A 22493-nucleotide genomic window follows, 5' to 3' on the forward strand; every position below is an offset into this window, starting at 1 on the left:
CTCTGATTGGCTCACAAGCTGGTGCTGCATTTTAATTGGCAGCCAGCGTCCTGCATTGAAGAAGAATGTGCTTAGAGACCTGCTGAGTTGGGTGGTAAGTGAAGGGAGAGGGGGGGAGTACACTTACAGCTAATCCGCCATGGGCAAAACCACAGTGCTCGGCATGGCTGCTTCTGTCCCGGGAAGGTCAGACTACTTCACAAGTGCAAAAAAAAGGGGGGGGGGGGGGGGCAGACTGGAAATCAGTCCCGGGCCCCAAAATTCCTAGTGGCAGCCCTGAGTACAAGTGCTTGCATATTTACCCCTTAGTAAATGCCCTTTACACCTTTAAACCATGATAATACAGTAAAGAGGAGTCCCATCTTCAGACGCTGCCGGTCCTATCATGTTGCCATGATCTGCACTCTACAGACGCATATAAAATCCCTTTGATTTCAATTTTCAAGATAACTGAATCGAATGATATAGATTGATATCGGATAATTGTGCTGCTTAGATAAATTGCTTGAAGCAACAGAAAAAGTTTGTGTTAATAAGGAAGTAGCAGTTAGAGGACAGCAAAAAAGAAATATAGAAGTTATAAAAGCTAATTTTTCAAGAAATGTTTTTTACTTTGTGACCTCACAGGAGGTCATTATAAAGTGCAAACAGACTGGTGAACAGTTCTCAGTAAGAAATGAAAAATATAGTACTGATACAATAATTATTATAATCTCTGCTATCTAACATAGAGCAATATCAATGCTATATTTACTGGCCAAGAAATACTAGCACACCAATTAGCATCTAGGTGACCTCCTCTTTGGCGAGCCCTAATACTAAGCTTCAATATGGGGCATGGAACCCCAACAAGCTGGTATCGCATGACAGCACATTAGTGAGAAGCTAAGGTGTAAGGGACAGATTTTTTAGAAATTATTTGCTAAAATAATGTGAAAAGGAATGTTTTCACACCAGGGGCGTAACTAGTACCTTGTGGGCTCCATAGCAAAATCTTGAAAGGGTCCCCCTAACGATTGCCACTACAATGCCCCATAGGGAGGCAGAAGAGAAAGTAAGGGGAATGAGAGACAAGAGGTCGATTTAATTCAGCGCACTGTGAATAGCCCCAGGAGCTCCCTCCTGGGGCTATACAAAGCAGGGTGCTGTTATTGTATGTCGAAGAATGCTGGTAGTCGCGGTTTTACCTGCCGGTTGATGCTAATACCTGTATTCTCCGACTAAAGTGCCCCTCCGCGAAGCTTTTTATCATGAGATAGCTGCGGTGGTATAGAACCAGAGGGGTGATATTGGACCAGATTCCCATTTTGTATGGGAGAAACTGAGGGTGGTAGCTGATGAGAAGGATATCAGAGGACAAGGGAGGTTTATAGAGGACCAAAGGGTGTGTGGGAGTTGTTGGGGGGTGAAGGAGTTGGGAGGAGAGGGTCAAGCAGGGGTTTAGAAAGCAGTATGACAGCCATCTCTGAAGGTGTACCTTGTTCTGCTTCCATCCGTCTCAGTGCAGGGATCTTCTTCCAGGTGCCAGAAATGCAAAGTTACACTCTACAGTGGCGGGTCTACCTCTCCCCCACCAGCAGCGCAGGTGGGTGAGTTTTTCTTCCCTGCGCCAGGTCTCCCTTTCCCCTCATCTTCATTTCACCTCCGCGTAGTGTGCGGCATCCTCTTCCTGGCACCGGGTCTCCCTGTCCCTGCAACTAGCGCTGCCACTGGGTTTTCCACTCCCCGGCTAGCAGAGTAGGGTTCCTCTCCCTTGTGCCTGGTATCCTTCTTCGTAGTGCAGGTCTTCCCATATCTGGCACCATGTTTGGTCAATGGCGCAGCCACAGTAATTAAAAGAGAAAAGAATAAAAGTGAAAAGGGTGCAGAGGATTGTCTTTGGGCCCCCCAAGCTGCCGGGCCCTATAGCAGTTACATCCCCTGTTCCTGTCCATAGTTACCCCACTGTTTAACACCCATTTCACATTATTTTAATATCACCTAAATGCATTAAAGTGCTTTTGTAGCAGTTCTTGTGAGGTCACAGCAGCAAGGAGCCCCAATGGCTGGCAGCCCTCTAGGATCTCCGATCACTAATGAGTGGATGTTGGGGTGTACATTATGAGTAGTGATCAAGGGGTTACAACATGGCGGGGTCTTGTCATGATGGGGAGGAGGGTTCCACCAGTGGTGGCAGCTATGGCAATGTCAGCAACAGCGGTGCATGCACAGCACATAATCAGGGAATTTTTCTTCAAATATACCCCGATCTGGCTATGGAGTGGGATCACTGGGACAGAGCTTTATCGCAAGCTGTCTCTCTGCATGCAATAATGGTTACATCCGTGTAATATAATCAATTATCGCACCGCGGATTAGGCTGATATTATCACAGCACATCTGCATCTGAGGATTCATATGGTAATAAATTAGTAAGAAAGAAGCATAAAATAATGGATTAAAAGTGTTAATGAAATAGGGAATATTAGTACAAAAATTATGTAAAGGTATTAAATAATTGACAAATTGTAGGATTTATGGTGTGTACACACGTGTACAATGTGCATGAGTTAGTCTAAATTGTATATATTTTATGCAGATAGTCTAAATTGTAATATAGTCATGATTGTACAAGTGTGTACACACCATTACTCTCATTGGCCCTTATTCTGATCGGTGCGGACTTTTCCGCATTCTTTCGGATGGCGTTTTTTAGCCGTCTGCGCATGCGTGGAGAACGCGACGCGCATGTGCCACGCATGGTCTCCGTACTTGTTCTCACTAATACCGTACAGAAATGTGCACCGCAATCACTCGGCCAATATGGGTGTGTTATGGGCGTCATGCGGAATGACACAGGGGCGTAGTTTCAAAGTGGGCTAAACTGGGCGGAAACATGGGCGGACACGGGGGAGTACACACATTTTGGTAGGCGTGCATTCGGACAGCACGCCGAATGCACGCGAGCGAAAAGGGAAGAAATGTGCGGTGTACAAAAGGTTACTCTTGCTTTGCGGACACCACTCGGTCATGCGCTAGGCAATCGGAACGCCTAATCAGGACGAACGCACCTCAACCAATGTCACCTGAACCCAATACAATCACATACTTTACCCATTACTTGTTAATTACACGCTTCTCACTGCTACAATTGGAAGCATTGCAGCTTAAAGGGAACATTACATGCTGCACTTGTCACACACTTTTACACTGCAAATAATCAACACAACTTAATATTAATAATACTAATACACATGGCACTTGTGCATGTATCAATTAATACAGACATTTGGGGGGCCAACATAAAATTTATTAAACAAACTTTGGTACAATTTTAAAAACCATATCAAAACAAATGGTACCATACCAGGACAAAAATGACATAATACATAATAAATAGCCACAGCAGAATCATTGGGAACACATCAGGTGGCTTCACAACAAAAGTACAGCACCAACACTTCAAGAACAGCACACAGTAATGGTAGCCGAAACAGGGCAACAGGGGAACCAAACATGACATTTGAACCGCGGGCAAAAGTGGTGACCCTGGGCACGGATTTGGACACAGGATGCTGACACACACAGCTCAATGGAAGATTTGGGAAGACATAACGGAGGAGATTAATGGGGACACAAGTTCATTTGCGAGCACGTTTGCCCCTGGCAGGCTCCTTGCCACGTGCAGCAGCTCTTCGGCCTCGTCCACGGCCAGAGTCCGATGGTGGCTCATGTGGAGCACGTGCTGGTGAGGGGGTGGATCTTCTTCCCCCTCTGGCAGCAGGGAGTGATGAGGTTGGTAATGCACCCGAAGCGGGTGACATTAGGGCCCTATTGCTGTTAACTAGCTCCACCATAAGTTCATTATGGCGGAGGAGGAGGTCGTTTTGCCGCAGGGCTTGATCAGCCAGCACCTGCAGGCTACCAGCAATAGCTTGGTGGCTGCCAGCCATAGCTTGCTGGCTGGCACTCATAGCCTGCAGGCTCTCAGCAATACTCTGCTGGCTGCTGGTCAAACCCTGCAGCACCTCCTCGGCCCTACGCACCCGCTCGAATGCAGACTCTCCCTGCTGCACAATACTATCCAGCACACGGCCCCACATGGACAATTCAGCCGCAGACAATCTTGGCAGCTGCTGCACGGGCCTGCTACTGGGGCCAGGTGGCACAGACTCCACAACCTCCTCAAGAGAATCTTGACCAAGCGGTGGCGATGCTGTTGAACAAGAAAATTCAAATTACCACACATTCCATGCAACATTTAAAACATCTACTTATGGCCTGGCAAATAATTACCTTCAAGAGTAGAAGCCATCACTTCCGCTGGGGACTCGCTGTCTATAGTGCTCACCCCCCGGACCTCCTCCACTGCTATACAGCACTGGGCCATCTCTTCCAGGGGGGTGAGCTCCAGCTTGCCAGGCATGGGGCCAGCCCCAGAGGTCTGGCTGTGTTGCCACCGCTCGGTCAATTTCTTCTTGAGGTTGCCTTTGAAGTCGTGCCACCTGCAATCAAAGTGTACATATTAATACATGTAACTCCTCATGTTTGCTGTAGCACCCATTGCAATCTGAAACATAATACAACATGTGCCTACTGACACCAAACGTACTATATTCTTTTTTCAAACCAATCCTTAGAAGATACAAAAACAGTCACCCTCCAATAACTATCAATTCAATGTCATGGCCTACATGTCTGTGCGTCCAAGCAACGTGAACACCCATTGGCCAACTCCATCTAATATTGAATGTAAACATTACTGGACTTGTCCTACTCAAATTTTACACACATGTACTTGCCTCTTCTTAACGTGCTCCGTCTGACGAACTTGTGGAGCCACTGCATTAATCTCCGCCGTTATCTCCTCCCAGATCTTCCATCTCCTTGTGTGTGTCAACTTCACCGCAGGACACTCAATTAAATCACGTGCCCGGGTCACCAGGATGTCAAGCTCCCGCGGTTCAAATGCCATGTTTCGTGTTGTTGGTTCCCGTGTTGCCCCACTGCGGCCACGGGCACGGCCACGGCCACCGGTTGCTGTACCTGAAGTGCTGGGCTGGCTACTCTGTTGTGAAGCCACCTGCTGTGTTCCCAATGATTCTGCTGAAGCTGAGGATGGCCCACCAGCTGATTGGCCTGATGTTGATGGGCCATCTGGGTCCTCTGGGTTGAGGGGGACATAGGTGGTGTTGGCCTCCATGCGTGCCAAGAGATTCTGCACCACCTGGTCTTCCTCTGAGCCTGAGCCTGGCATGTTAGCAACAACTGTTTGCCTTTCTAGGTCAACTTTAAATACTATTTCTGTAATTGGCGTTAATCAGCTGCAACCTGCGTTCCGTACGGCCGCGTCCCGTACGCCAGCGTCAACCGTGCGGCGCATACGTCCCGCCCCTTGGTGTAGAGAAATATTTCCAAAAAACCTGGCAAACTCAGTAAGTCTGATTTATTTGCTAAATGCAGATTCCAACACCAATGACCAAATACAACTGAGGTCAGACATGCAATGTATATTTGAATGTACTTCTGTACTGTGCACTTGTTTGCTATGTAGTACAACTGACACTACCCATTCCATATGTCAATCCAGTCCACCACTTAGCCACAAGTAATCAGTGCTAGCATCCAAATCACATGTGAAAGCACTCCAAATTCAGGCCGGATTCTAGCTACTTTTCATTCCACCTCTGTAGTATGGGCCAGTAGAAGGTAAGTGTACACATGGCACCATGGCGTAATTTTGGGAAAAGGTCTGCCATTATTTGCTATGTTTCTGTGGCATAGCTTTCATTATAAAATATCTGTTTAGTACCTTGTTGAGTTAGGTGTTAGTGTCTAGTGATGCAGACTATTTCACCTGGTGCTTATACCCATGTTTGGTGAATGTTATAGATTATATATAATGTGTTTACATCTTAGTTTAGACTGTGTGTTTAGGATGGGGGTGCGATGCAATGGGTTAGCCGGATGTTCGGGCGCATACACGCTGTTAGTGTAAAAATGAACAATAAAGTTAATACCAAATATCACTCGAACCAACCAATGACAGCACATGATAGTTTGATTAGTGCCACTCCTAAAATGGCTTCCTACCAGCGTGCAGAACCCTTCTCCACTGCGGAGCTACTGGCGCTGGTGGGAGTTATGGAGCGCAGACTGGGGCAGGCAGGCCCCTTCATTACTAACGGCGACAAGCGCCGGGCATATGTTGCGACCCGGCGCCGCATATTCGCCCGCACTCATGTGCGGAGGACCATCGCCCAACTGGAGAGGCGATGGTCCGACCTGCGGAGGCGGGAGCCGGAGCGTCTGCAGGCTCTGAGGCGGCGTCTGCAACGCTGTAAGTATTTTGTGCAAATACATATAATTGACAGAGGCCAGGATTTGGTCTGCTTCACAATTTTTAAAATGGAGATGAACAAACAGGCAGCCAATCAGCTCCTACCTGCCCTTTTACAACTACAGTCTGTGACATGACAGGAAGGATCTGATTGGCTGCGTGTTTATCACTCTACATTGTATCACTTTTGAAGGCTAGTGCATCTAGGCCATTGAGTGTTTGCATTTTCACATTATTTAATATTAATATTACATGAGGTCAATTGGGTGTTTATGACATAGAAAAGCCATATACTTTATGTGTGATATATAACACATATATAATGTGGTTATGAGATGTACTTGTTAGAGTAATTTCAATGTGAAATGACACTCACCCATTTTGTATGTTTAACCCACAGCACGGGAGAGAGCAAGACAGGCCCGTCAGGAGGCCCAGGAGGTGGCCAGTGCGGAGGCCACAGAGGAGGTGGCCAATGAGGAGATGGCCATTGAGGAGCCCAGACAAGAGGTGGCCATTGACGAGGAGTCACAGGCCCAGAGTTATGTGACAGAGGAGGATACAGAGGAGGCACAGGAGGTCGGGCAGGAGGTGGAAGTGGAGGAGGAGGAGGTGCCCCTACCCCTGGAGGATGTTCCACCACCTCCCAATGTGGAGGAGGACGACCTGGTCGAGCTGGCTGCCAGGGGTAAGTAGACATAATGCTTCATTAGTGGGTTAGGTACAGGTTGTTATGTCGCACAGCTGATTCAATTTTCCTATAATATAGTAAAGAGTAGTCCCAAAAAATGGAAAACAACAGACACACTTTGGTCTTATAGGCCCATGCTGCAAACGTGCAATCTGGATGCTCATGTAGGTGATGAGTGTTAATTTATGGATGCTCTTTGTATAGAAGCAACAAAAACACTTCAATGGAATATGGGCAGGCCTGATTTATACTGGAGTCCCATGTGGGCAGTTTGCATGGGCCCCCCTCTAGCCAGTGTGCCCGTGTTGTTGTCATGTATTTTTGTAAGGTATTATGTATGATGGATTGAGCTTAGAAATTGTTAGTTGTATGGAAGCGGTTTAGTTCTGCCCTTTCACCTATGTGTCAAATGTGACAAGGAATCATGAAGTAATGGGTAGAGGAAGTAGCCGAGCATTTTCCTGTGGTATCTATTCTATCTATTCTATCTATCTATCTATCTATCTATCTATCTATCTATCTATCTATCTATCTATCTATCTATCTATCTATCTATCATGCAGTTTAGCTATTAAGCAGTAACATGCAGGTATATATGTATGGGTCAATGTGGCATGTTGTAGTGGGTGTATGTTTTGAGTTGAGTGAGGAGTCTTTGGCCAGGACAAGTGTGAGTGATCCTCAAGTGTGGTTGTGTTTTTGATATATAGATTGTGAAATGTATATGTCACACAAGTGTGTGGGTGTGGTGGCAGCATCATGATCATATATTTGATGACATAACATACAAGAGTGGATAAGGTTTTTTTGGTATGTATGATTTCGCATGGTGTAGGTCATGGGTCTTCAACCTTTGGCCCTCCAGATGTTGTGAAACTACATGTTCCAACATGCATTGCCACATTTGTTCCTATAAGAGCATGCCAAAAAACCTCAGGGCATGCTGGGACATGTAGTTCCACAACATCTGGAGGGCCACAGGTTGAAGACCTGTGGTGTAGGTACTTAGGATTGACTGTACAAGGTGTACGTGAGTAGCATAATTAATGTTGTACCCCCTTTCTCATGCACACAGATTACCAGGAGCCACCCCAGGGAGTGAGAGGGGCTCTCATGAGCTTGAGAGAGGACCTGAGGCGGATGACGACCCATGTGGAGGACCTCTGTGTCCTGCTGCTGGACCAGTGATAGTGGTCCTTTTGTTATGTTTTTGAATAAAAGTTTGCACTTGTTTAAGAAGTTGTCTGTGTGTTATTTTAGTCTTTAACATTAAAAGTATAAAAAGCATTTAACACACAAACATGTGGATGTTTAGATATGTACACAGCAAAAGGGTAGATAACATTTTTATCCCCATAGGGAATGTTAGGGTTAATGTATAGTGCTTGTAAGTGTTTAAGGATCAATTAGCTAAATAACAGATGACCAGGAGCAACAATCTGTTCTCAAAGTGGTTTGCTAATTGCATAAGTGTGTCATGTGATCTATGTGGGAACTCTGATAACAGTAGTCTTGTTGTATGCGGAAGTACACCGCATCTGTGCGTAGTGGCCGGTTCGCGTCCGTTCTGACGCGGGAAGGCCGTGCATACGCGGTCAGACCGTGCAGAATCGGAGTGTTTCCCCCGCACACGCATGGTTTATATGTCGTCCGTACACACGCCCTGTTCTTACAGAGTGAGTCCGTCCAAATGCGAAGGACACGTGGGCGTTTCTACGGACGATGGCCGCACGCTGCCGCACATCGATGCGTGCGGCCCGCACCGAAAGAATTCGGGAATATCCGCACAGATCAGAATAAGGGCCATTGTGCCTTTAGTTTAACACACAGTCTGTAAATGCAAAACCAAGCAAGTTAAAAATTATTGAGGGCAGGTGAGTGGGGTGCTACTCCAAACTGAAGGAGTCCCAATCCTGAAATTTACTACAGAATGTACACAGTATGGAGTGTATGGAAGAGGGGCATCTTGGACTACACACCTTAATTACACATATTGCAAGAGGTGCTATCATGCTGAGACTTGTAATTCTACAAAGAAAGAAAACAATAGTGCTAATGCACACGCTACAGTAGTTATTACCAGAGGCGGAACTACCATTGGTGCAGCAGGTGCATTGTACCAGGGCCCTGAAGACTAAGGGGCCCACTGCTACCACCCACTGCTGTGCTCCATATTGTTAACTTGGATTGGAGTTGAGGAGCTGGGCCCAAATTATATTTTTGCACCTGGGCCAAATGACCACAAGTTCCAACACTGGTTATTACAATATACTCTGCAATCTGACATGAAGCAATATCCAGGTTCTTGGTATATTTATTTGCTAGGAAATTCTAGTAAACCAACAGCAACTAGATGACCTCTTCCCCGGTAGGTCAATACGGGAAAGAAATGACAGTATGGGAATGGTGTGTTAAACCTCAGATGCTGGTAGTAGGTCTTTGGGGCATCAGGTGATATGATCGCACTATAGAAATTGGGGCGGGGGGTAGTTGTATCTTAGGGCTTGTTGGGGGCTGGATAAGCCTCTTTTGTTCCCTCCCTTACTCCCTATTTTGTGTAAAAATTTTGGTGGCTTATTAGTTGGCTATTTTTGCAGGAAAGAACAGCAGGTTATCCATTATTGGTGCAGATCGTGGTTGGTATTTCATTGTTAGCTTTTAGGAGCACTCACCTTCATGGACAGTTTATATCTGCTGCACTACCCTGTCAAGGGCAGCATCAGAACCCTGCCAGATGGGTAGTCAAAGTACTTTAGAATGTTTGAGTGGATACCTTTTGTGGTTTAAGTCTAGTAGGACTATTGTTTTATTAGAGTATATTTATTGTTTGGGGTTTGTGCTGATTGTAGCACTGTCCTTTTGGTTTAGACTGCTAGTGGCAGATGACAAAACGGAGGGGCCGTATATTTTCTGTCAATTTTAGGTATTGAGAGTGACACCACCGCTAGCTCTTGGGATGGTTGTCTGGTGGTGAAAATGCAGTATTTGGTAGTGCATAAAATAACTCTCTGGCAGGCCCAAGCACCTCTGTTTTGTTTTGTTTTTTCTTTGCTTGAAGTTGAAAAGGGCCACGAAAGAGGTTGCCAGACTTTCCATTTTATATGGTTATCATATGAAAATAAAATATACCTTTTTATTTGTCCTTCATTGTTTGTGGACTTTAATGGTGTTAGTACCTGGCTGTCTCCCTCATTGACAGCTTTGGTTTGCAGCTTTCACTGATATAGCAGTATCTTTGGAGTTTGGCTGCAAACTCGGTGGATTCTGATGCATTTCACTTTGCCCAGGGGAATGGGCTCATAAGGGTTTGACCATGTGATACACTGGGAGTTGTTTCTAATTATGGAAGCATTGGACGCCTGGAGTGAGCAGCTTTCTAGTCGCAGCATTATAATGTGATGTGAGGCGACATAAACTGGCCTGGTTCAGACCATCAACAATCAAAAAGCTCGGCATATGCCTAAGACAGATAACGGGATTTCTAAAGCATTAATGAGTCTGAGACTGATGATATCAGTGTGCTCTGCCCATTTGGCAGATTATAAATCTGCCTTAGAATTGTCTATCACCCAAGACACCCTTTTATTTGGCAGGTCTAGAGCAGTGAGTTAGCGCTAGCTAATGGGTACAGTATTTGAAAGTCATCACTAATTTCCCAAAGAGCTTTCTTCTTGTGACGGCCAGTTCCAACAGATGGCAGCTGTCATATAGATGCTTCCCTTCACCCTACCATTTTAGGGGCAGTTGTTGACGTGGTGGTTTGGGGTCTTTAAGATCTTTTTGTCATGCTAGCAGTGGCACCAGCTGGGGTGTAACGGAGGCTAGGTGCCTTGATGTAAGGTTTTTGCATAAACGACAGAAGGGAGTGATGCAATTGGATAAAAGAAAACCAGTTTTAATAAAGATACTGTAATACAGGAGATGAATGGTGGCACAAAGGTAATACTGAAGATATGCGATAACCAAAGTCAATGATATATAAAAGTTATTGTAAAGTTTGTAGTGGGTGGAGCATGAGGTTGATATCTGAAGATGGCTTGAAGTGTAGATTGGATAATAAACGTAAAATTAAATAATCAAACTGAAGAATATACTTGGAAAGATGATTGGATTGATGATTGAAGAATTGAATGAAAGATTGGACGGTTGGATGATTGGACGATTGGAATCCGGAAGGAATAATAGCAGGCCTGAATGGCTGTGACCAGGAGGGTTGCAGGTGAAGTGACCGCCAGGTGAGGAAAAGGGTGATCCCCTTTGGGGCTAACCTTGTCCAGACCGTAGAGGTGGCAGCAGGGTCCTGCAGGTGGATGGTCGAGTACAGCAGGCAAGCAGAAGGATTCCTCTTGGAGATACCTGGCAGGCAGCAGCGCTGTCAGCAGGAGGGAGTCAGATGTCTAGGGAAGGACATCATTGAACTGACTGACTCCTAGACCTAGTCAGTCAGTATTTATCAGGAGGGCTGCACTGCAATTGGTTAGAGCTGATTGGCAGTGCAGTCCCATTGGAGAAACCAGATGGCCGCCGCCTAGTTGCGGCGACAGTTCCCAGCCTGCAGGAAGTATGTGCAGCAAACTCCAGGCTGTGTGTCCAGCAAGGCCCAAACAGGCACAGAGCATCATGGAGCCTCAGAAGTAACCATAGTATGGGAGGCATGGGTAGCAGCCATGGTGGTCGTGACACTTTTGCTTTAATTGGCTGCATTCCGATGTTCTAGTTGGATAAAGATCCATGCTGTGCAGACTACATTGCTACAAGATGGGTCAGTTAGGTACAGGTTGGTGGGTTTCATTGTTTTTCTTTTTGAACAGTAGAGTTTGTCCTGTGGTCTTGCCCAATCATGATGTGGATGTTGGAACCCTTATCCTAGTGGTCGTGGCTCATTCATTATGATGGTCTTCCACGGACAAACTATCAGTTGTATAATGCACTGACTTGTGTTTCCAGTGTGGGCCTTTCACCAAATAACTTCAGGGCGCATTTATTTAGAAACACTTAAATCCCCCATAGAGGTGAGGAGCACCATTAGCCTTTTATTATAGAGGGTAGTAAAAGAACTTGATACCCTTAATGACATGTCATTATTACAGTATGTCCTGACTCACACCACCAATGTGGCACTACTAAATCCAACAGAAAACAAGCAATTCATACATTTTAACATAATTAATATGATTTAAAAGCCAACATAACATCACTGCATTTAACATACAGTATTTATTGTGCTAAACACATACAGTATACATAGAGCATTAACTCTGCATCTGTAAATTGCTATGCAGTATGTATATATTTTTAAAAGATGAATTTTATCACCCATACAGTAAGTCACAGCCTTTCAGGAAAGCGACATCGAATCGGACAAGAAATGACTTATGAATTTGCAGATTTCTCAAAGTCGCAGATCAAATATGTCAGTTTTCAGCTATTTCAAGCAGCAATGACCCTCGGGGACTGTGAAATATGCAGAGGAAAGGTCACTGGGGAGCTTCAATGTTTCATATTAAGAGTTAATAAAACAGCCAGCCTGCTGAAATTCTGTAACAGTAAATTATTGTGCAATGAAATCATACCCAGCAGCCTCTGGGATTCAAAAGTCAAGAACTTTCTATTGAATAAACATAAATCTCAAGAAGAGAAAATCACTGCCGTTAATAAATAATAATTGTAATACATTTTTGAAAGCCAACATATTCTATAGTGTAAACACAACACTAATTGGTGAAATAAAAAAACAAGTTACTGATTTTTATTAAAAATTTGTATGATAATATGACATTGATGCTAATTGAAAATAAGCATCAGATTAACTGATTTTGTTTATTAAATTACTTTGGAAAATAGAACAACGTAATGACTGTAATAGGCATGGAGAGAGTTAAACATCCAAAGCTTGGGGAACATGTGACTTGGTGAGCCAATAAGGTGACAAGGACTGACAGAGTTAGCTGGGATATACAGATGGGTCTTTTCCCATCTTGGCAGGGGATGGCGCTGGCGTCGCCAGCCGCCATCCCCGGCCAGCGCCATGGCGATCGTGAGAAGGGGACGCGCGCGCACGAGAGGCGCGCGCGTCCCCTTCCGACGGCGCTTCCATACGTTTCCCCGGGTCCCCGCCGACTGCCCGCACCCCCCCTAACCCCCCCTAACCCTGTCCGTCTCCCTGAGGCGGAGACGGACAGGGTTTCCGTCGCGCTAGCGACGGAGACTGAGACGCGCGTGCGCGTGAGACGCACGCGCGTCTCAGTCTCCTCGCTGGCGTGGCTGCTGGCGGGTCGCCAGCGCAGACGCCATGGCGACCCGCCAGCAAGGATGGGACAAGACCCATCTGTAGGGACAGGAGAGGAAGGAGTCTTCCTCTCTTTCATTAAAAATGTACCTACCCTCCCTCCCCTTGTTGGTTTCTTGGGGGGTGGGTGTTAATCGCATTGGCTGATAGGCGGGAAGGAATGGCAGGTTAATGGATTTAAGTCTTCATTAAGGGCCTTTTTTTGGTTCACTCTTTCTGACAAAATACTTCTTAGATGGACAAAACCATGTGCACTGCAGGGGGGCAGATGTAACATGTGCAGAGAGAATTAGATTTGGGTGAGTAATTTTGTTTCTGTGCAGGGAAAATACTGGCTGCTTTATTTTTACACGTCAATATAGATCTCACTTTGAAGTAAAACCCCACCCAAATCTAACTCTCTCTGCACATTTTGCATATGCTCCCCTGCAGTGCACATGGTTTTGTCCATCTAAGAAGGATTTTGTCAGAAAGAGTGAACCAAAATAAGGCCCTAAGTGATGATGTAGCGTATATTGTCTGTTTTCGGTGCGCTCGCCTCTCATTTACTTAGGCCTTCGCTGGATCACCCGCTCGGGGGCAGCGAACCCACCCGGATGGGTGGGTAGTCAATGCAGTGGGTGGAGCGGATACCGCTTGATAGGGCAGGCTTGATTACGTATGCTAGTTGTGGGGTGGAGCTTAGTTAATTAGCCGTTCTTTCTGTGCCACCTTTATTTAATGAATTGATTATTAATAAATAATTTAGCTTAAAATGCTTGAATAAATCAGCTAACAGTTTCTGCCAAACCTAAGTCTCCGAGTCTTTATTTCAGGTTTATTTATTGTAAGATGATTAAATGTATTATGCGATACATGTTAGAGGTCACACATCTGGTGCTAGGATGTTTAAACAATTTCTTACACTTAAACATGGCATATTTGTTTAAAGTCAATTTTAAACAACTTATAGCGATACAAAATCAATGAGAACTGGTTTAAATCAATTTTGTTTAAGGAGCTAAAGCACACATACTGTACATTTATAAAGGAAGATAAAATAATATTTGGACTGCGCTGTATTGAGATTATAGAAGTCTTATTTATTAACCAATAAAACAATAATAAATTATAATAATATAATTCTAAATCGGCCGGCAGACAACATTAAAATACAATAGTTAAAAAATACAATAAGAATTTCTGGCCAATATAATTTTGCAAGGCTGTATTTGATGTATAAGCAGGATTTTGCACTATGGGTTAGTTTAAAGCAGCAGTTCTCTAAAAACTGGATTAGTAATTAAATTATACCAACAGTTCTCTCACAACTGATTAGTATGGATAAGTTATTGCAGATGTGGTTATGGAACAGGCTTGTATTTGAAAACCAAGTCCATATACTCACTACTCCTTTAGCAAAGTTTCACGGTCTCTTAGCAGATGCCAATTATTCTCCTCAGAAACATCTTATTGTAACCAATATTCAGGTAGTTTAACTTGCTTTGGTGAGACTGCAGCCAGGGCCGGCGACAGGGGGGGGTCAAGGGGGACATGTGTGACGGGCCCCGGCGATCTGAAGGGCCCCAGAGCCCGGCCGGGGCCCATCTGTGTCTCACCCCTGTTTGGCTCAGCTTAATACTTTATACTTGTGCTGTTGTGCGCGCCGCTGCGCCGGGTCTCTCCGTCGGCTGCCCCTGCCTGCGCAGTGGTGATTGACACTTACTGTACAGTGTCCGCCGCGTCAGCCTAGCGTCTAGATAGCAGCGCACAGCGCCCTCCGTCCGTCCCTAAGTCTCATCCTACCGCAGCGTGCCGGGCGCTGATTGACAGATGAGGTCCGCAGTCCAGGTCACAGACAGCCGCTCAGCGCTCAGAGGCTGAGCCTGAGTCGGCTGTCTCCTGAATGCACTGCGCACAGTAAGGATGTTACTGCGCATGTGCAACCTGTGTTTCGCATATTGAGGTTGGTTTTGGAATCTGCTGCTGGCCTGCCGCCTGCTGTGCCTAGTGCCTGCTGTGGTCCTGCGCTGCGGAGATTCATTCCACTACACAGTTGTAACTTGGGGAAGAAGAAGTTCTGCAGAAGAGGTTTGTGTCGGTTTGGGATTACATGGGGGAGGGGGTCGGTCGGGGTGGGGGGGGGGGTTGGGGGGTCGGTCGGGGGGAAGTCAGGGGGCCCCAGAGATATCAGTGTACAGGGCCCCAAGATTTCTGTTGCCGGCCCTGACCGCAGCAAGGGTAAAGATCTGTACATTTATAAACTGATATAAAAAAAATGATCTGTCAGTACATGTGTTATAGCCACAGACATTCAATATCGATTTAGATTAATTTCCATCAACTTTAAGTATACCTCCAGGTTTCTGACCATTTTAATTCATGGTAGGTTTTCTGTATAACGCTTTCCGAAATGTCCGAAAACGTTCACCCATAGCAAGAGAAGCAGGTGTCTGCATGACAGTGTGCAGTAGCTGTGCAGTGTGCATACTGTACACTTGTAAAATACAACAATAGGAGAATTTGCAATTGTTGCCATTTACAAAGGGATAAGTGCAGCACCTAGTATTAAATGCATCTTATGGGGTATGCACGGAGGAGGTGACATACAGTATGAATCCCTGCCACTGTAAGAGGGTAGAGGGTACTTGTTTCCTATCTGGGCGCCCACGATTTTAATCGCGGGCATCGGGGGTAAAATCGGGGCCATCGCGGGCATCGCGGCCGATAAAAAATCGGGTGCGATGGGCCAGACGCGATGCCTGCGATTTTCCCATAGAGAACAATGTTAAATGCCTCAATTTACCCGCGATGACCACGATTTACCATAGGAAACAATGTTAAATGGAGCAATTTACCCAAATCAGCATAGGAACAATAGTAAATGGGCCAAAAACACCCCATAACATTGAAATGTCCCCCCAAAAGTAGTTGACGCCACCCCGCCATCAACGTGAACCCGAAGCGTGGCGAGCGCAGCGAGGCCGCGAGGGGCGGCGGTACGCGTCCTCCGACCTTTTCATGCCCTACTATCCACTAGGGCGTGGAGTGAGAATAGAATAGTGTGGCGAGCTGAGCGAGCCACCGAGCCCGAAGCGTGGCGAGGGGACGCGGATACCTTCACAGGTAAACGCGTCCCGCGTCGCCATGGACACCTGGGAAGCCCGCGAGGGGACGCGTATAACTGTGAAGGTATCCGCGTCCCCTCGCGGGGCTCGCTGCACTCGCCACGCTTCGGGCTCGGTGGCTCGCTGCGCTCGTCACACTATTCTATTCTCACTCCACGCCCTAGTGGATAGTAGGGCATGAAAAGGTCGGAGGACGCATACCGCCACCCCTCGCGGGCTCGCTGCGCTCGCCACGCTTCGGGTTCACGTTGATGGCGGGGTGGCGTCAACTACTTGGGGGGGGACATTTTTATGTTCAGAGGTGTTTTTGCCCCATTTCCCATTGTTCCCTATGATAATTTGGGGAAATTGATCCATTTAACATTGTTTCCTATGGTAAATCGTGGTCATCGCGGGTCAATTGGGACATTTAACATTGGTCCCTATGTAAAATCGCGGTAATCGCGTCGGTCGCATCGCATGTCATTATAATGGCATGCGATGTACACGCGATGCCCGCGATGGGCGCCCAGATAGGAAACAAGTACCGGGTAGAGATTCATATTTAACCTTCTGTTTTATTGTGCAGGTTTGAATCCACTGCAAACTTATCATTGAAAATAGTTTTGCCCTTGAAGTCACTAGATTTACTGTACTATGGCCCTTATTCTGGTTGGTGCGGTAATATCCGCGTGCGTTCGTGCCGCCGATGTTTTGTGTCTGCGCATGTGCAGAGGCGTATCTGCGCATGTGCGAGCGGGGCGTACGGTCAAATCCCGCATGAAATGTGAACACTCCGAACAGGGGGTGGAGAGGGGCGTGAAGGGCTATTTGGGCTCATTACCATATGCGTACGCCCCGCGTTTCATGGGCGTTCCCATGCAAATGCTGGGCGTACGTATGGTAATACGGCCGTGACGCACGTGTAGGGGGCGGACATATGACATCGCCGGATGTCAGCTGCCCGCCCAGATCCCTGCTTTTGCACGGAAAAATGTCCGTGTGGTCTGAGGTTGCGGGAGCTGGTGGACCACTCGGTCCTGCATTCGATGTTCTGCGACCATCGAATGATGGGGGAGGTTCCCTGAGATGGAGGAGGCGTATTCCATGAAAAATACACGTGCGGTCCGTTCGGACAGCTTCTTACCGCGTACGGACGGAGTTGGCGATCCGTATGGAAGGCGGGGTTTCGCACGCACGGTCCTGGCCGCATATTCGGATCCGGCCGCACCAATCAGAATAAGGGCCTATGTATCAGCCTGTAGTGTTATACATAAATTGTCAGTGAAGCACTACAAAATGCGGGGGCATCTCATACCCTCCAAACCTCCGGCATATGTAACATATTTATGTAATTCACACGAGGGATCCACACAGTGGCAAAACTATAGCCACGCAGCACCCGCGGTGGGAGGAGTCGCTGAGAAGGTGTGGGCAACGGGGGGCTGCATGGCTATAGTCAGCTGCTGCCGTCTGCCCCTGCTGCCGGCGATTCTGTCTTGCGGGTCCCGGCTCTCTCGGCTACTGCTGCTTATAAAATAAGTGACATTCGGAAAATGGCTGCCTCCATACGAAAGGCGGCAGCCTTTTTATAAGAAGCAGGAGCCGGGAGAGTCGGGACCCGCAAGACAGATGCGGCAGGAGGTGACGGCCGCACGGGGGCTTAACCCTATGGGGGGGGTGGTTATTAACACTACTGGGGGGGTTTGTTAACACTATGGGGGAGGTTGTTAACCCTATTGGTGGGGGGGGGGGGCGCTGGTAAAATTTTCGGCAGGGGGGCACATAATTAATAGTTACGCCACTGGATCCACAGCGCCCAATTACAGAGTACATAAATTAGCAAAACAGAAAAACAGTGACTTACAGTTGATTTTAATAGAGGACAAGTACAGGGCACATAAACATATCTGCCTCAACAGTCGACAACACTGACACATGTATCAGACTGGCAGAAAACCGCAGGATTTGGTGCCATCAAAGATCGTTTAAGTACGAGAAGAAAAAAGCACGAGGGAAGAGGGCCCTGCTCATGAGAGCTTACATTCTAAAGGGGAGGGGCAGACAGACAGTAAATTGGGAACAAAGGGTTAAGATGAGCTTTGGCTGGGTCTTGAGAGCCCATTTGAAGCTTTGTACAGGGGTGAGAGTCTGAGGGGAAGAGGTAGAGAATTCCAAGTGAGAGGAAGTACTCAGTATGCAGGTGAGGCGGCATGTATTAAGAGACCAAAGAGCACAGGTGGAAGTGGTCCTCTGATTCAAATGTCGATTGTATACAGTAAATAGTATACAACACCAATTTAACTGTAATTAAAACCATTTTAAATGTTTTTATCGCCGGGTGTGATCATCAACCAATCTGAAGCATCACTAGCATGTCTCATCATTCTATTGTATGCTAGATGGTAATGTTTGCAAGCCCTTCCTACTCTGTGCCCTCTGGCATGGCTGCGCGAGACCTTCAAATCGGAAACAAAAAATGAGCATTTCACTCTGCACTTAGCAGCCTGCAGACAAGGCTGCTTTCTGTAAGCAAAGCGTTATACCATAGTAATTAAATACTTGATCGGATACCTAGAATCAAAGGGAAGGGACTGTGACAGAATGATGTGCCAACACTTAAATGGTTTTTCCCCCCCTCCATCTGTGCAGGAAACGTGTACGTGGCAGTGAATACTAATAAAGTACATTGGCCACTGGCAGCAAATCACAAATTATGTGCCAAGCATCTCATCTCTGAGACAACGTACGTCTAGAAATCCTGATTACTATACACCTGAAGTAATGCAGTGTGGGGGGGGGGGGGGGGGGGGGCTGGTGATGTTACTGAGCGTAATCCTTCCCCCACAATAATCTATAATCTTCCGGGAACAATCTTCAGATTTAAACAAAAGCTTATAAAGGTTAGTAGGAAGCAGTTATTGGCTGTAACTAAACTTTTAGACCTGCAAGTGAAACGTAACGTTTGCTGCATGAAATTTCTGTCCTTCATTAGGAAGGGTGTTGATTAAATGTAAATTGTTTGTGTGCAATTTATTTATACAGGGCTCTTAATAAAACAGCAGACTTGAAAGCAGTCGACAAGCATAATACTCATGGCAGTATCACAGTAAACACAGCAAAAGCCCAACAGAGCAAGGGAGGATTAGCAAATACAAGCGCTCAATCCTCTTATCACCGTTGTGCAGGATTCAGGTGTATATCTCAGGAGTGAAATGTATTGACTATATATATATTATATATACAGTACATATATACAATATGTATTTGGTTTTATGTGCAATAGTAATAGAAGACAATATAGAAAAGTAAATTAAGCTTTTATCAAGAGGGGCTTGTTACAATTATTTTATCCATCCTTTAGAAACAAACATTGTTTTATTAGGAGAATTGACCCAGGTTGCAATCCTCTCCTGTGAAAAAGATAGAGCATAGGATCATTCATGAAATATATATTAATAATTTAGAATAGTAATTGTTGTGAATCTGTGCAAATGTGGAACTATGGGGTTTATTTGATAAGATGGAAGTTCTAGTGAAGATGGGATGTTGCTACGGGCAACCAATCAGATTCCATCTATAAGATGCTAAATAAATAAGAAGTAGATTCGGACTGGTTTCTGTGGGCAACATCCCACCTTCAATAGAACGCCCATCTTAGTAAGTAAATGAGAGAGAGAGAGAGAGAGAGGGCGAGATGTACTAAAGGGAAAATGCGGTAAAACCCCCGTTTTACCGCATTTTCCTATGTACTAAAACCCGTTCGCCACGTCACCGCAGGGCAGGGTATCGCCACCTTTGGGTGGCGATACCCTATAGAAGCCTATGGGCTTCTTTTCGCCGCCCGCCGCGTCGCCGCAACCTCGCCGACCCCCCCTTTCCCCCCTCCCTTGGGCTTACCTTCTTGCAGGTCCTCCTGGACCCCGGAAGGTAAGCCCTTCCTCCCCCTAGCAACGCAGCCGGACGTCCTTCCGGCTGCAGGGGGAGGAGGAAGCGCCGGGGACAGCTTGCTTAGCTGTCCCCGGCGTGAAAACTGCAGAAGCCGGCTGGGAGGTGACGGAGACCCCCCGCAGACCACAGTACAGGTATCGCGGGGGGCCTCCGTCACCGCATCGCGATGCCAGCCGCATATGTTAGTACATATGCGGCGGCATCGCGGCGGGGGGGCGCGAAGGGCGGCGATGTATTTTAATACATCCCGCCCAGAGAGAGAGAGAGAGAGAGAGAAAATGAAAAGTGAAATAGGGAAACTTGTGGTTCTGCATTTCGGGGCGTTGTGCATAACTGTACAGTAAATGACAAGGTTCTAAGATGCAATATGCCACAAAAACACCACACAAAAATGTAATAACATTATAAATATGACTAGACCAATGTATTGATCATGGTGTTCATGGATTACCAGCAGGGCATGTGCAGCGTTACGTCATTCCGTCATGTCACAAGATGGGGCTTTGCGTGGGGGCTCCCGGCTGGCCTGCTGCCCACTGCACTGCCCGCCTCTTTGGACATCCCCGGGCAGCCATTAATGAATCTCCCTCCGGGCAGTGGGCTGTGACTGTGCTGCGAGCTGTGGACGACCTGCCGCTATTGAGGGGGGGGAGGCAGCCAGATGACCCTCTACGGGCATGGGCCATTCATCTGTGTAGTAAAGAGAGGTGCTGGCAGCCGTGTGGGCTGCGGGGATAGAGCAGCCCAGGGCCCTACCCTCTGTCAGAGCGGCCGGACCCAGAACAGTTGTCCCCATAGCACCCCTCTGATGGCAGCCCTGATTGCCAGGATCCCAATAATAATGATAAAAAGTATAAAATCGCACAGTGGAAGACCAAGAACTGTAGTAATTTACAATGTATTGCTGACACAGTGAAAAACACTGCCACACATCATATCACAGGTAATGACCCAAAGCTGCATAAACACATACGGAGTCTGCACTGATTGTATATTCTCAACCTTATTAAAGAGAAATGTGCATAGTTGTTGTAAAATAAGTTGTGTGATGGTGATGAAATTCTTCATTGTTGCCTATAACATCAGCATAATAATGAGTTTCTTTCTATTCTGTTGTTTTCACTCTATATTTTATATCTCCATTCAGGCAGAGAATAAACCGCGTTATAAAAATGTCACAAATCAAATCTCAGCCAGGTGCACTTCACATTCTCTTTGATGAATCAGTCTCGGTCACCCAAGTGAATAATCCCTACAGCTCTTCTAATACAAACTGGGGACCTGAGGTGCACACAATTCTGTGCATCCTAATGAACGCGTGATTGGCTAGCAATGGTCATTTCAAAAAGTTTTTTTTTTAACTCCCAAAAATAGAATGTAATGTACACAGCCATTATTTATTGATATAATGTGCAGCCTGGTTCCCCAGGCATTTTTTGGATGCCAAACAGAATCAGATTGATGTCAATACAGTGGCATATTTATAATGGCTGCAACCATTTTTTGAATACGTACTCCTCCAGAGTCGCAATGCCGATGCACCATTTTTCTGGAGATCCCTCTAGTGGTCAGCTTCTATAGCACTGTGTGGCACTTCGGTTGACAGAGAGGTGGGGTACTGGACGAATGAGGCTGCACACGGGCCTCCTCTTGTCTTAAGACGCCCCTGTATCAATACAACTACAATGAGAAAAAACATGACTTCATATAATTACACTTGTAATTAGATATGAATTTGTGGTAAGGTACAGCAAAGGGTGTAGGTCCAGACCCTAGGCAGGAGCAGAGATAAATAGCTTCCCTTTATTTAACCAAGTTAAAACTTAAACTTTATATATAATTTATTATTTAATTTAATTAGGTTTCTTATATTTATTATGTTATGGTATAGCGGATCAACACTGTCTAGATCAGGGGTGGGGAACCTCAGGCCCGGGGGCCGTATGCGGCCCCCATAGCCGGTCTGAGTGAGGCTCTCCCACCCGCCCGGCGGCTTTGTTGGAAGTCAACTACAGGGGAATTCTCGCAAGAGGTCGGTAGTTCTTGCGAGATTCCTCTTAATCAGCAGCAGCTGGAGACTGTCAGTCCTATGCAGCGGGAGTCACTGGTGCGTGGGGCGGCTGCAGCAGGACAATTTGTAAGAGAAATTTTTACTTA

At 46.3% G+C, this 22493-nt stretch overlaps 1 protein-coding gene across 1 annotated transcript; it reads left to right on the plus strand.

Annotated features, from left to right (window-relative positions):
• Nucleotides 1-6228: 6228 nt before the first annotated feature.
• LOC146027225 (uncharacterized) lies at nucleotides 6229-8198 on the plus strand. The gene is made up of 2 exons (XM_083158179.1): nucleotides 6229-7007; nucleotides 8086-8198. The coding sequence occupies exons 1-2, from the start codon at nucleotides 6803-6805 to the stop codon at nucleotides 8196-8198; spliced, it is 318 nt and encodes a 105-aa protein (XP_083014305.1). The 5' UTR covers nucleotides 6229-6802.
• Nucleotides 8199-22493: the final 14295 nt, after the last annotated feature.

Source organism: Crinia signifera, chromosome 8 (assembly GCF_055691185.1).
Source record: "Crinia signifera chromosome 8, ASM5569118v1, whole genome shotgun sequence".
NCBI lineage: Eukaryota > Metazoa > Chordata > Amphibia > Anura > Myobatrachidae > Crinia > Crinia signifera.

What these genes read in the sequence shown, in the direction of transcription:
- LOC146027225 (XM_083158179.1), top strand. Translation starts at nt 6,803, where the DNA reads ATGGCCATTGAGGAGCCCAGACAAGAGGTGGCCATTGACGAGGAGTCA. An exon ending in GGTCGAGCTGGCTGCCAGGG is followed by an intron (nt 7,008 to 8,085) that starts GTAAGTAGACAT and finishes TCATGCACACAG; the next exon opens with ATTACCAGGAGCCACCCCAG.